The sequence below is a fragment of the Sapajus apella genome, unplaced genomic scaffold (assembly GCF_009761245.1).
Source record: "Sapajus apella isolate SASKATOON/1434 unplaced genomic scaffold, GSC_monkey_1.0 scaffold15, whole genome shotgun sequence".
NCBI classification, from domain to species: domain Eukaryota; kingdom Metazoa; phylum Chordata; class Mammalia; order Primates; family Cebidae; genus Sapajus; species Sapajus apella.
This window is the reverse complement of record NW_022436955.1, coordinates 18,764,704-18,779,008: the sequence shown is the minus strand read 5'-3', so window position 1 is coordinate 18,779,008 and position 14,305 is coordinate 18,764,704. Positions and strand designations below refer to the sequence as shown.

The following is a 14,305-nucleotide window of genomic DNA, read 5'->3' as shown; positions in this document are numbered from 1 at the left end:
CGCCATTGCACTCCAGCCTGGGCAACATGAGTGAAACTCCGTCTCAAAAAAAAAAAAAAAAAGAATGTATATCTTTAAAGAGAGTTAAATATCAATAATTTTTTTAAATTTAATTTTTAGCTATTTTATTATCTTTTTGAGATGGAGCCTTCACTCTGTCGCCCAGACTGGAGTGCAGTGGCACAATCTTGGCTCACTACAACCTCCGCCTCCCAGGTTCAAGTGATTCTCCTGCCTCAGCCTCCTAAGTAGCTGGGAGTACAGGCACCTGCTGCCATGCCTGGCTAATTTTTGTATTTAGTAAAGACGGGGTTTTGCCACGTTGGCCAGGCTGGTCTCGAACTCCTGACCTCAGGTGAGCCACCTGCATTGGCCTCCCAAAGTGCTGGGATTACAGGCGTGAGCCACTGCCCAGCCAATTTCAGCTATTTTAATTTTTATTTTACTGCCTAACTTTCTTTTTCATTAAAAGGCCTGAAAACTGTGACTTTCTGAAAGGGAAAGGATCGCAGAAATTGAGTATCTAATTTGATCCTTACCACCTAAACTGTTTTCTGTTGAATACAATCAGTGTGGTGGTAGTGATTGTTATCTGTCTTCAGGATAGTTTCTGGTAATTAAATCTGACATCTTTAGAGGAAAGTTTTCGTTGTGAGATTAAGGCTAACAACTTATGAGGTCATATGTACATGAACATATCTATTCCATTTAAAGCAATATGCACTCTGGCTTCTGATTAAAAATAGCCAGGAGGAGAATCTGAATGTACTGTGGTTCTGGAGTCTGCCCAATTTGAGAAAAAAAAGGAAAAAGGAGGACCAGTTTGCCAGGGAAACTCATAGAAAAGAATTACAAAGAGATCACAAAAATTGGACATTTTCTTTTGAGTAATTAGACCACTTATGTCTGGGAACGGTGGCTCACACCTGTAATCCCAGCACTTTGGGAGATCGATTTGGGAGAATTGCTTGAGCCCAAGAGTTCAAGACTGGCCTGGGCAACATAGCAATACTTCATCTCTTCTAAAAAATAAAACAAAACAAAAAAATAGCTAGGTGTGGTCCCAGCTACTGAGGAGGCTAAAGTGGGAGGATCACTTGTTCCTGGGAGGTTCAGGCTGCTGTGAGCCATGAAAACGCAACTGAACTCCCAGCTTAGGTGACAGGGCAAGACCCTGTCTCAATATTATTAATTTTGATAATTCACATATCAAAATTATAGTGACATATACTCAGCAGAAACTTATATGTAGAGTTGTAATTCAGCCGCATAGTCTTACAAATTCCCCAACAAGAAGCTCAAATCTTTTCTTCCAAGCAGATTGCAAAAAATTCTAGTTTTTAGTTTAAAAAGCTGTGATTTTCAGAAGCATCCATTCATTTTGAGAAATTTGGGGAATTTGTATCTTTTATTATGGGAAATGATTTCCATCATCTCTATTGAAGAATGCCTCTTACTGAAGAATGCCTGTTGAATGAGTTCTCACCTAAAACATTCTTTGGATATAATTTCATACACTAACCATGTGGGCCAGTAGTTAGTGCGCCCCTCCCCTTAAATACTAATTTTTGAAATACCGATCCGTGATTAAAATGTTAGATATTTTTCACTGGAGCTAAGTCATAAAGTTAGGGCATTTTGAAAGGTGTCTTTGTTTCTGTTTCTTGTTTGATATATTTTGATTACTCTTTTTAAAAACTTTCCATATAAAAAGTATCTTCAAATTATTGAATGCTACATACATATACATCCCAATAAATGAAGCATGCTCTTGTGAATAAATATATATATAGACTTGAAATAGATTGAGCTGTGTAGCTTAATCTTTTCAGAGAAAGACTATTTGAATGATAAGGAATATCTTTGATTTTCTTTTTTTATGTCTCAAATAGAGAATTATTTGGGAGTGGTCGGTCACTCAGATGGAAGAATATCAGCAGTTGTGTTGAACATTTTACCTTACATAGTTTTGAGTCTTTTTGCCAAAAACTGATTTCTTAGCAGCATCCTCCTCTAGCTATGCTTTAAAAAAAAAAAATAAAGGAGAAGGAGGCAGCCTCCCGACCATAAAAGCTGATTTCTTGTTTTTTGTTTGTTTGTTTTTTGGGGTTTTTTTTGAGATACAGTCTTGCTCTGTTGCCCAGGCTGGAGTCCGGTGGCATGGTCTTACCTCACTGCAACCTCCGCCTCCCAAGTTCAAGTGATTCTCCTGCCTCAGCCTACAAGTAGCCAGGAATACAGACACCCACCATAATGCCCAGCTAATTTTGGTATTTTTAGTAGAGATGAGGTTTCACCATGTGCCAGGCTGGTCTCGAACTCCTGACCTCATATAATCCACCCACCTCGGCCTCCCAAAGTGCTGTGATTACAGATGTGAGCCACCATACCCGGCCTTCTTGATTCTTGAATTTGTGGTTTTGTAGTGAAAGCATTTCATGAAACTTAAGTTCATACACAAGAGCATCATGAATTTCTAAGAGAGAGGTGTCTCTTTGTGCTATTAACTTTTTTTTTTTTTGCCACAAAATATTATTCCTTATGAAATGATTAAACTATCGAGGAAAAATTCATTAATTACCTTTAAACCCTTCCTTATTTTTTAAGATTTTAAATTGTATTTCGGCTTTTGACTCCAGTATCCTTTCTGGTTGCTCTGGTTTGAATTACGTTCCTGTTATGCTGCAGCACACATCAGCCTTCCCTCAGTAACCATTTCCTGGAATGTGAAGCCTCGGTGCCATCAGCAGACCATACGCAGAAAATGTTGTGTGCCTGCGTTTCTTTTTTGTGCACTCTTGAAGACTGGTTGTGACTAAAATCAGCTTAACTTTTTATATTATGTTATTTCACTAACTGCTAGAGTCACAATGATCAAATCTTTGTACAATAGAAAATTATTTAAATTTTATTTTTCTACTGACATTTCTAATTCTAGTGTAAATATTTATCAATAAAAAATTACTTTGAATTCTGAGTTGGAATTATATTTCTTTTTTGGTGGCCAATGAGTCTAATCATTTGTAATAAAGTTGTCTGACTTCAGTTTTCATTTTTTGAATAACTTAATATCTAACGTGTAACTGTTTCTTTTATGTTCAACTTCTTATTAATTTATGGCAAAATTATTGTTCAAAGTTATGATTAAATTGTACTTTTATGTGAACTGGAAAATCTTAGTAACTCCACTTGCTGGGTGGTATATTGCCATCTAGAAGCTTTTGTATGATTCTACACGGAGATAGGTGAGTATTGATACAGTGTGTGAAAATTTATTTTAATAGTAAGTCTGCATGAAGAGAAGCTTCAAGTGTGGTTAATTTAATACCCTTGGTGACATCATAAATCTCTCTGTTCTGCTGTTTTCAACCAATGGGACTGTCTAGGTTGGGTAGTTTACCTCATGGTCACAAGATTGCTACCGTTTCAGCCATTGCAGACACATACAGTGAATGTCTGGCAGGAGACTGCCCATCCATTCCTTTGTTCTAATTTTCTAAAATTGAGGTTTACCATGCAGTAAAGTATACAAACCTTAAGATGTATAGCTTAATGAATGAGTAACAGATCAAGGGGGACAGAATGTTTCTAGCACTCCAGAAACACACATGCAGAGTTCAGCCAGAAGCCCCCAAGACTGTGTACGTATCTGGGACCCAAAAGGGGAGGAACTTTGTTTTCAAAAAACAGTGATAACCCAAGGTTGGACAGTGGAAAGAGACAGTGGAAGATGTGGTACAAAGGTACCGAGATTGACAGGGAAGACACTTTACTGCCAAGAAAACAGAAGAGTGAGCCAGAAATCAATCTTTAGGGATGGGGAGGGATGAGCGCTGTCGGAAGGAGTCAGCTACTGCTTGGCTGTAGCCTGTTTCTGCTTTGTTCAGTGATTAACCCAATCTTGCTAGATGATCATTTTTCAAGAGAAGTTGGAAATCTAAGTTACTGTTTGAAATCTCTCCATTTCTTTTTCTTTTTTTTTTTCTGATCAAGAGCATATCACAAAGAATGACATCTTTCCATTTTTAAGTGCTAGCAACTAAACTTGTGTAAAACACTTTTCTTTTTTTTTTTAGCCAGAGTCTCGCTCTGTTGCCCAGACTAGAGTACAGTGGTGAGATCATAGCTCACTGCAACCTTCACCTCCCGGGTTCAAGCGATTCTTATGCCTCAGCCTCCTGGGTAGCTGGGACTACAGGCATGTGCCCCCACACCTAGCTAATTTTTGTACTTTTAGTAGAGATGGGGTTTCACCATGTTGGCCAGGCTGGTCTCAAACTCCTGACCTCAAATGATCTGCCCATCTTGGCCTCCCAAAGTAGTGGGATTATGGGAGTGAGCCACTGCGCCCAGCCTAAGTTGCTGTCTTTCAAAAAAAGTGCAAACAAATGTCACAAAATATGAGGAAACATGTTCAAGTCACAAAGGACTGGACCAGCCTGGGTAACATAGTGAAACCTCATCTATACAAAAAGTATAAAAATTAGCTAGGCATGATGGTGCATGCCTGTAGTCCTGGCTACTCAGGAGGCTGAGGTGGGAGGATTGCCTGAGTCCAGGGAGGTTGAGACTGCAGTAAGCTATGACGGCACTACTAAAAGCCAGCATGGGCAATAGGGAGAACCTGCTTCAAAAAAAAAAAAAAGTCAACAAAAAGACAACCCAATTTTAAAATGGGCAAAACAGGCATGGTGGCTCATGGCTATAATCTCAGCACTTTGGGAGGCTGAGGCGTGTGGATCACTTAAGGTCAGGCGTTTAAGACCAGCCTGGCCAACATGATGAAACCCTATCTCTACTAAAAATACAAAAATTAGTGTGCGTGGTGGCTCACAACTGTGGTTCTAGCTACTCGGGAGGCTGAGGTAGGTGAATCACTTGAACCTAGGAGGCGGAGCTTGCAATCAGCCGAGGTCGCCACACTGCACTCCAGCCTGGGCTAAAGCGCCAGATTCTGTCTTAAAAAAAAGGTAAAAAATAAGGGCAAAAGATCTCTAAAGATATTTCTCTAACGAACATATACAATGGCCAATTAGGACATGAAAAGATGCTTAACTTTGTTAGTCATCAGAGAAGTGCAAATTGATACTACAGTGAGATGTCACTTCACACGCACTAGGATGGCTAGAATGAAAAAAGGTATTGGCAAGGGTGCAGAGAAATTGTAACCCTCACATCCTGCTGTTGAGAATATAAAATGGTACAACTGCTTTGGAAAACACTTTGGCAGTTCTTCTAAAGGTTTTTTAAAAAAATGTTGTTATATGAACAGGCAATCCCACTTAGGATATACCTAAGAGAAATGAACTTTGAAAATGTCATGCTAAGTCAGTCCCCAAAGACCACATATTGTCTGATTCCACCTAAATAAATGTCCAGAATAGGCAAATCTATAGGGGCTGGTCTTTGAGGAGAAATGGAATGAGCACGAATGGGGAATGAGAAAGGGTTTATTTTGGGGGCAATGAAAATGTTCTAAATGGAGTTAATGTTGATTGTGCAAGTCTGAATAAAGACTATTGAATTGTGCACATTTTTATTTTACTTTATTTTATTGAGATGGAGTCTCGCTCTGACGCCCAGGCTGGAGTGCAGTGGTGCGATCTTGGCCCACTGCAACCTCCACCTCCCGGGTTCAAGTGATTCTCCCACTTCAGCCTCCTGAGTAGCTGGGATTACAGGCACCCGCCATTATGCCCAGCTAAATTTTGTATTCATGTAGAGACAGGGTTTCACCATATTGGCCAGGCTGGTCTTGAAATCCTGGCCTCAGGTGATCCACCCGCGTCAACTTCCCAAAGTGCTGCAATTACAGGGTGAGAGCCACTGTGCCCGGCCTGAATTGTGCACTTCAAATAGGTAAATATTAACGGTGTGTGAACTGTGTCTTAATAATGTTATTTTTTGAAGTTTGCTGGTATGAAGCCATTGTAATGTTTTATTAATCACATGCATGTCTCATCTATTCCTTGATTCATGTAACATCTATTCCTTGATTTCCTGGATTTACAGACCCAGTCTAGTCTAGTGTATCAATGAGAAGCAATTTCAGCTGAAAAAAAAATCATATCTGTATGTAAGAGAAACAAATAGTATGGTAGTCATTGGTGTTTCATCTGAATTTGCTTCTGATTATCACCTCATAAATAGATCTTTAAAATGTTTTAATCTGAAGGAATGGTAACGGTTATATATGGTTGTACTTCCCATATGGTTTAACTTGAAGGAAGGGTTCGTGTGGATGATAGCTGCATTCCTGAAGAGTCAATTCTTTGTATTCACAGTAGTTTTGTCTATAAAGTTGTTGAATTAACGAAATTCAACTAACACTGAATTAGTAAAAACTGAACCATGGCTCCTGGGAGAAATGCTTCGTTAGGTTCCTGTGAACTGCTAGTCAACACTTTCGTCAACTGATCAATATGTAACTTTGTTTTATATGTGTTTCTGTTCAAAGACACCTTATTTAATATGTATTTCTTAGAAATAATCCATATTTATAATAAAATGTCAATGACAGTATTTTGGTGCAATGTACTGTGGTGTACTGAGATTGTACTACTTGTTTTTTTTTTTTTTTTTTTTTAAGACAGAGTCTCACCCTGTGACCCAGGCTAGAGTGCAATGTTGCAATCTTGGCTCACTGCAACCTCCACTTCCCAAGTTCAAATGATTCTCCTGACTCAGCCTCCCGAGTAGCTTGAATTGCAGGTGCCCGCCACCATGCCCAGCTCCTTTTTGTATTTTTAGTAGAGACGGGTTTTTAGCATGTTGGCCAGGCTGGTCTTGAACTCCTGACCTCGTGATCTACCTGCCTTGGCTACCCAAAGTGCTAGGATTACAGGTGTGAGCCACCTCGCCTGACCTGTACTACTTTTTCACTGTCACAGAATACACATATATAGTGCCCACATACAGTAAACAGTATAATATACTGTACAGTTCCTGAAGTACACATTCACTACTGTGCACACATACTGTATACCATACAGTAATACAAAGAAAGTGAAAAAGTTCAAAGATCGAGTATCCTAAATTTTATAAAAATAACTAAAATCTGCCGGGCGCGGTGGCTCAAGCCTGTAATCCCAGCACTTTGGGAGGCCGAGGCGGGTGGATCACGAGGTCAAGAGATCGAGACCATCCTGGTCAACATGGTGAAATCCCGTCTCTACTAAAAATACAAAAAATCAGCTGGGCATGGTGGCGCGTGCCTGTAATCCCAGCTACTCAGGAGGCTGAGGCAGGAGAATTGCCTGAACCCAGGAGGCGGAGGTTGCGGTGAGCCGAGATCGCGCCATTGCACTCCAGCCTGGGTAACATGAGTGAAACTCTGTCTCAAAAAAAAATAAAATAAAATAACTAAAATCTTACGTTGATGGAGTTACAAAATGTGGGAAAACCTCTGGACCTTGGTTTGTCCCACAGAAACCAGAGGAGGGGTGAGTGAAATTTATTCTGCAGAAGAGGAAGAGGGTGACAGGTCACGTTAGGAGTCTGGCTCTCAACACTTGAAGGAGTGGGCAATCTTCCCCCCGAAACTGGCTTGAGAAATTGCATCAGCCTTGCCTGCTTGGCTTTCTGCCTGAAAGATTTAAGCATCTCAGTACAAGAGGCAAACGCAGTGGAGGCCAGGCATTTAAATTTGAGGCTTCCATCAAGCATAGGGTCACACTCTTCCATGTCGCTAAAAATTTTTTCCAAGGCAGAACTCCAATATTTTGGCTGCTGTGTGAGGGAGCATTCTGGAATTCTTGGGCCGACTTGCATGGCAATCCTCTTCATCGACTCCAATGCCTTGTTTTGCCATCTCATCCAGGTCTTTGTTGGTTGGTTCCACTGCCTTATTTGCCAAAATTTCCTCCACATCTTATCTATCCTTCATGTCATCAAAGCCGTCTCCACTTACCTGCTGTGCCATATGCATTATGCTTCGGACACCATTCTTTATATTTTCTGTAACACCTTCAAAGCCTTCAAAATTCTCCACACAGTCTGGCCAAACATTTTCCCAACAGTTTTTTAAATTTTAATTTTAATTATTTTTTTTGAGACAGAATCTTGCTCTGCCATCCAGGCTGGAGTGCAATGGTGCCATCTCCACTCACTGAAACCTCTGCCTCCCGGGTTCAAGCGATTCTCCTGCCTCAGCCTTCTGGGTAGCTGGGATGGCAGGTGCCCGCCACCACACCTGGCTAATTTTTTGTATTTTTATTAGAGATGGGGTTTCACTATGTTGGCCAGGCTGGTCTCGAACGCCTGACCTCGTGATCTGCCCGCTTCAGCCTCCCAAAATGCTGGGATTACAGGCGTGAGCCACCACGCCTGCCCAACAGTTACTGATAGTAGCCTGCTCAGTGCGGTCTCAGGCTGTGCCAACATAATCAATCATGTTGCATATAGTGACGGACTTCCAATAGTCCAGCATGGTGGTTTCCTTCTTGGCCCTGAAAGCCTCACAGGCCGTCGTGTAAAGGGCCCTTGTGTAGTGTGCCTTGAACGCTTTTTTTTTTTTTTTGAGACAGAGTCTTGCTCTGTTGCCCAGGCTGGACTGCAGTGGCACGATCTCGGCTCACTGCAACTTCCGCCTCCCAAGTGCCTTGAACGTTTTTATTATGCCCTGATCGAGGGGTTGGGTGAGAGATTTTGTGTTTGGGGACATAAAAATAACTTCTCTGTTGGAGTGTGCATTTTCGAGTTCTTCATAGCAATGGACTGGAACAATATCTAAAATTAATAAAACCTTGAAGGCAAGGTTTCTGCCCTGGATAGAGAGTTCAGCTTCTGGGATGAAGCAGTTGTGGACCCAAATGGACAACGTCCACAGTTTTTTGTTCCACCTCCAATGGACTGGCAGATGGTTCACATATTTCCCATTAAGTGCTTGTGGATTTTGGGCTCTGTACACCATTGGGGTTTGCACTTAAAGTTGCCCTTGGCATTGGCGCACACTAACAAGGTTGCATGATCCTGGTATGATTTAAAGCCAGGGACTTTGGAGGCCGTTTCCATAATGTAGGTTCGTTTGCCAACATCCTTGTAAAATAAGCCAGTCTCATCCGTATTGAAAACCTGCTCTTCCACATAACGCTTTCCTGTATAACACTTAGCAGGTATTTAAAAAATTCTTCCGCAGCCCCTTGATCTGCAGAACTCGCCTCACATGCAAGTTTAACATTTTTCACCCCTTTTCGCCTTTTGAAACCCACGAGCCAGCCAGCACTCGCCGAGAAGGCATTTCTCTGACCCAGGGTAACATGACCATAGATTTTTTGATATTTTTGGCTTCACAACAATGCTGTCCACTATGATTTTTTTTTTTTTTAATCAGTCGACATCTCATGAATCCACAAATTCAGTCGCTTTTCCATCTTTTCCATAGCTTCATCAAGCACTATGGAGGTCACTTTAGCACTTTCCGGAGCGGCCTCACGAACAGATTGGTGAATTTCCTTTTCCTCTTTCTTAATGTCCCGGATTGTCGACTCATTAACACTGAGCTCACCGCCAGCAGCACTGTAACTCATGCATGATAGGAGCTTATCCAGCACGCTGGCTTTCTTCATAAGGCATATCACGGTCTTCTTGCCTTAGGAACGCTGGGCAGAGCTTCAGCACTATGCTTGCGGGCCATTTTAAACAGCAAAACCACCCACAAAAAGCAGAAAAATGCAAAAAAAAAAAAAACTGTCAGTAAACAGACTGCGGAAAGGACTCTTAACAGCACTGGAGCTGCAACGAGAAGGCTGTGCCTCTGCCCAGTTCAAACGTCTGCTGGGAACCTGCACCTCCGCCCACTCCAAATTTCCACCCTCTGCGCATGCCCGGGAAGAACCCCAAAAAGTATTGTGATGATTGATTTTGGGGTTACCAATACATTTTAGCGAGTAAGTAAGTTTGTATATGACAATAACTCATGATTAATGAAGGTCGCCTGTATTTCCACAGATACGTAATTTTATTTAAGCAGATTTATTAAATAAAGGTGGTAAGGCAGCGCCGAAGACTACAAGTTCCAGCATGCACCGCATCCGGGCAAGTACCGGCTCCCCGCGAGGGCCTCAGGGGCGCCCGCCCAGAGGCATCGGCCGGAAGTGTCGTAGGGCGACCACGTGGCACTCTGCGCGCATGTGCAAAGCGCTGTCGGGGGCCGCCCTAGCTGCTGCCGCCGCCGCCGCCGCCGCCCGGGCTGTATGGTCTCACCCTAGAGCTTTGCCGTTGGAGGCAGCTGCTGCGGTCCCGCGAGTTTGACCAGCGCTGAGCTGCAGCGACATGGAGGAATTCGACTCCGAAGACTTCTCCACTTCGGAGGAGGACGAGGATTACGTGCCGTCAGGTGAGCGATTCCGCCTGAGGCGACAGGCGGATTGCCCCGCCCCACGCCTCACGTGAGGCGTGTTCGGCTCCCGCGGGGGTCGTGCCAGTGGCCCGGGTGGTCCGGGGGTCGCCCGTTCTCGAGCGTGTGCTCCCTCGGGCCCCTCATTCTCCGCCGTCCCGGCCCGAGGCGTGTGCGCGTGGCGGTTCCGTGCCGCCCTCTCCCTGGGCCAGCTCCGGCCGCCGCCCCCTCTTGCAGCGCGGGAACCAACACGAGAGCGGTCCTGTCCCTGGGGACGCTCGTCGGTCAGCCCCGAACGATACAGCTGCTTTAGAAATCGGGGAGGCAGTCCGAGCGTTGGAGGCTTTCTTCAGCCCTAGCCTGAGAGAGCTCCTGGCCACCACCCCGTCCAGGATAGCGCTGTCCGCTTTCCGCCTGGTTGGTAGAAATTTCTGATAGAAAGTTCCCCCCGTGATGCCTTTTGCCTCTCTGCGACTTCCACTCGTCTTCTCCTCTCAGAACTTTCTTTCCATAGGGATCTCAACCCGAATGGGACGAAAATGAATCTTGCTGAAAAGACCTACCTCTTCCCCCTTCTTGGTCTTCCCCAGGCATACCCATCTCCTTGAAAGTATCTTCATCCATACAAATCCTCATTTGAAAGACAAACACAAAAACCCAACCCAGGAAGCCTCCCTACTCTTGTTGTTTTATTTCGTCCTGTTCTGGTGTTTTGTTGTTTTGTTGTTGTTTGAGACAGAGTTTCACTCTTGTTGCCCAGGCTGGAGTGCACTGGCATGATCTAGGCTCACTGTAACCTCCACACCCGGGTGCAAGCGATTCTCCTGCCTCAGCCTCCCGAGTAGCTGGGATTACAGACACGTGCCACCACGCCCGGCTAATTTTGTATTTTTTAGTAGAGATGGGGTTTCTCCGTGTTGATCAAGCTGGTCTCAAACTCTCGACCTCAGGAGATCCGCCTGTCTTGGCCTTCCAGAGTACTGGGATTACAGGCGTGAGCCATTGTGCCTGGCCTGTTCCCATTTTCTAATATATCACCATGATATATCTTGGTATGAATATTTTCAGCCATTTTGCTGAGCCTTCTGGGAACATTTTTTCCTAGAATTTTTTTTTTTCCTTTTCTTTCTTCTCTTCCCTCTTCTTTTCTTTCTTTTTTTCCTTCCTTTTCTTTCTCTCTCTTTCTCCGTCTCCCCCTTCTTTCTCTCTCTCTCTAAATAAATAGAGACAGGGTCTTGCCATGTTGCCCAGGTTATTCTTGAGCTCTGCGGCTCAGCTCAGGTGATTCTGCCTACCTTAGATACAGGTGTGAGCCACTGCACCCCACCTAGAAAATGTTTTGGCAGTTTCCTTTCTCCATTTTTTGTAATCTTCATTTTTCATATGTCGAATTTAATGTTAGACTTTCTGGGCTGGTCCTCTAATTTTAAACCTTTTTTGTCTATCCCTTTGGCTTTCTACTTCATGGAAAATTTCTAATGTTTTATCTTTCCACTTTTCTATTGCCTTATTTTCTCTTTTCATATTTTTTATTTATTAACTGTTTTTTGTTATTTAACTCCTAACTTTGAATAATTTTTTAAAAGTGTTAATTCACTTTATTTTTCTTGTATAAAAATCCTAAGTTGTAGCCACAGCTGGAGCCTGGGTCCTCTGCCCAGAGACTCTGGTGTGGGTCTTGACGAGGTGGTCAGTGAGTTCCTGATAGGGAGACTTGGTGAATACAGTCTGCTTCCAGAGGTCGGTGGTCAGGTAGCTCTAGTTCTTAGAGATGGCATCAAAGGTGGCCTTGGCGAAGTTACCGAGGGTGGCAGGGCAGCCCCTGGCTGAGGTGTAGCGGTCATCAATACCAGCCATCATGAGTAGCTTCTTGGGCACTGGCGCCGAGACGATGCCAGTGTCCCTGGGCGTGCGGATGAGGTGCACCAGCCCAGAGTTGCAGCGTCATGTCACTTTGCAAGGGAGGGTGTGGGGCTTGCCAATCTTGTTCCCCCAGTAGCCTCTGCGCACAGGGACAATGGAGAGCTTGGCCAGGATGATGGCGCGGATGGCAGTGGCCACCTCCTTGGAGCAGTTAACACGCAGACCGACGTGGCTATTGTAGTCCCCAATGGCAACAAATGCCTTGAACCTGGCACTCTGGCCGGCGCAGATCTACGTCTACACCGGCGTAATCTTCAAAATCTCATCCTTGAGAGAGGCCCCCAGGAAAAAGTCAGTGATCTCAGATTCCCTGCTTCCTCCAGGGACTTGATCTTCATGTCCTTGACCAGGCAGCCCAGCTTGGTGATGGGCGTTCACTCCTTATCCTTGGCCTTGTCTTCTCTACCCTGTCCACGTCTGCAACCCAGCCCCGGAAGCCACTGGTTTCCCCATCCCCGGCCCCCACTGGCATCATCCGCCGCCATTTGGTGTTTTCTCGGAGAAGAAACACTGTAAATATATTTTATAGCATTATGTTCTTTTGTAAATGCAGTATCCGCACTTAACATATAATGTTTAACTTACTTACATATAATAACATTTAGTCTTTTTTTTTTTGAGACGGAATATCGCTCTTGTCGCGCAGGCTGGAGTGCAATGACGCGATCTCGGCTCACCGCATCCTCCACCTTCCAGATTCAGACGGTTCTCCTGCCTCAGCCTCCCGAGTGGCTGGGATTACAGACATGTGCCACCACGCCTGGCTAATCTTGTATCTTTAGTAGAGACGGCATTTCTCCATGTTGGTCAGGCCAGTTTCAAACTCCTGACCTCAGGTGGTTCGCCTGCCTCAGCCTCCCACAGTGCTGGGATTAAGACGTGAGCCACTGCACCTGGCCATGCTTTATTCTTTTCAATATACTGTTGTCCGATTTTTGTCAAATGCCTAGAGTTGTGTAACCACCAACAAAATGAACAGTTTCAAGCCTCCCACCCTCTTAAAAACAAAAAACAAATTTCCCCTGCTACTCTTTGTAGTTAAACAACTCTCCCTTACCTCCGGCCCCAGCCGTTAGCAACCATTGGTCTGTTGTCTATCTTTTTTGCCTTTTTCAGAATGTAATCTAAATGGAATCATAACATTAGGTAGTTTTTTGTATCTGGCTTTTTCCACTTAGCATAGTGCATTTGAAATTCACCTATGTTGTTGCTCATGTCAATAATTAGTGCCTTCTGTTGCTGAATGCTAGCCTATTACGTAAATATAACACAGCTTATTTTGCATTTGAAGGACACTGGGTTGTTTCCAGTTTTTGTTGTTGTTGTTCTGTTTTTTGGAGTTGGAGTCTCGCTCTGTTGCCCATGCTGGAGTGCAGTGGCACGATCTCAGCTCACTGCAACCTCTGCCTCCTGGGTTTAAGTGATTCTTCTGCCTCAGCTTTCCAAGTAGCTGGGACTACAGTTGCGTGCCACCCACCCCCAGATAATTTTTGTATTTTTAGTAGAGATGGGGTTTCACCGTATTGGACAGGCTGGCCTTGAACTCCTAACCTCATGATCCACCTGCTTCAGCCTTCCAAAGTGGTGGTATTACAGGCATGAACCACCTCACCACGCCTCCGAATTTTTATGATTACAAATAAAGCTGTTTATAAATATTTACACACAGCTTTTTCTGTGAACGTGGGTTTTCATTTCACATGGGTAAATACCTAGGAGTGGGATTACTGGGCTTTTTTGTGATGTGATTTCTGTTAGCAGTATGTTTGAGAATTCGAGATGCTCTTCCTCCTCAACAGCACTTGGGGTGGTCAGGTTTTTGTTTGTTTGTTTGTTTGTTTGTATTGGCCAATTCTCCTTTAGTTTGCATTTCCCTGAGGATGTAGATTCTCTTTTCTTGTGCCTATTTGTCATTGTTTTATCTTCTTTGGTGATGTGTCTTTTGACTTCTTTGTCCATTTAAAACATTGGGTTGTTTTCAGTTTTGGAATTATATATTCTGGGTATAGTTCTTTCTCAGATTTTTTTTTTTTTTTTAAGATGCAG

At 43.6% G+C, this 14,305-nt stretch overlaps 1 protein-coding gene across 1 annotated transcript in view; it reads left to right on the top strand.

The window, feature by feature from the left end:
• The first annotated feature begins 10,091 nt into the window (after positions 1–10,091).
• CFDP1 (craniofacial development protein 1) overlaps positions 10,092–14,305 on the top strand; it is a 132,989-nt gene continuing 128,775 nt past the window's right edge. Inside the window, exon 1 of the mRNA XM_032284470.1 lies at positions 10,092–10,336. Within this exon, the coding sequence (XP_032140361.1) occupies positions 10,273–10,336 (64 nt within the window). The 5' untranslated portion in view covers positions 10,092–10,272. The remainder of the gene's footprint in view (positions 10,337–14,305) is intronic.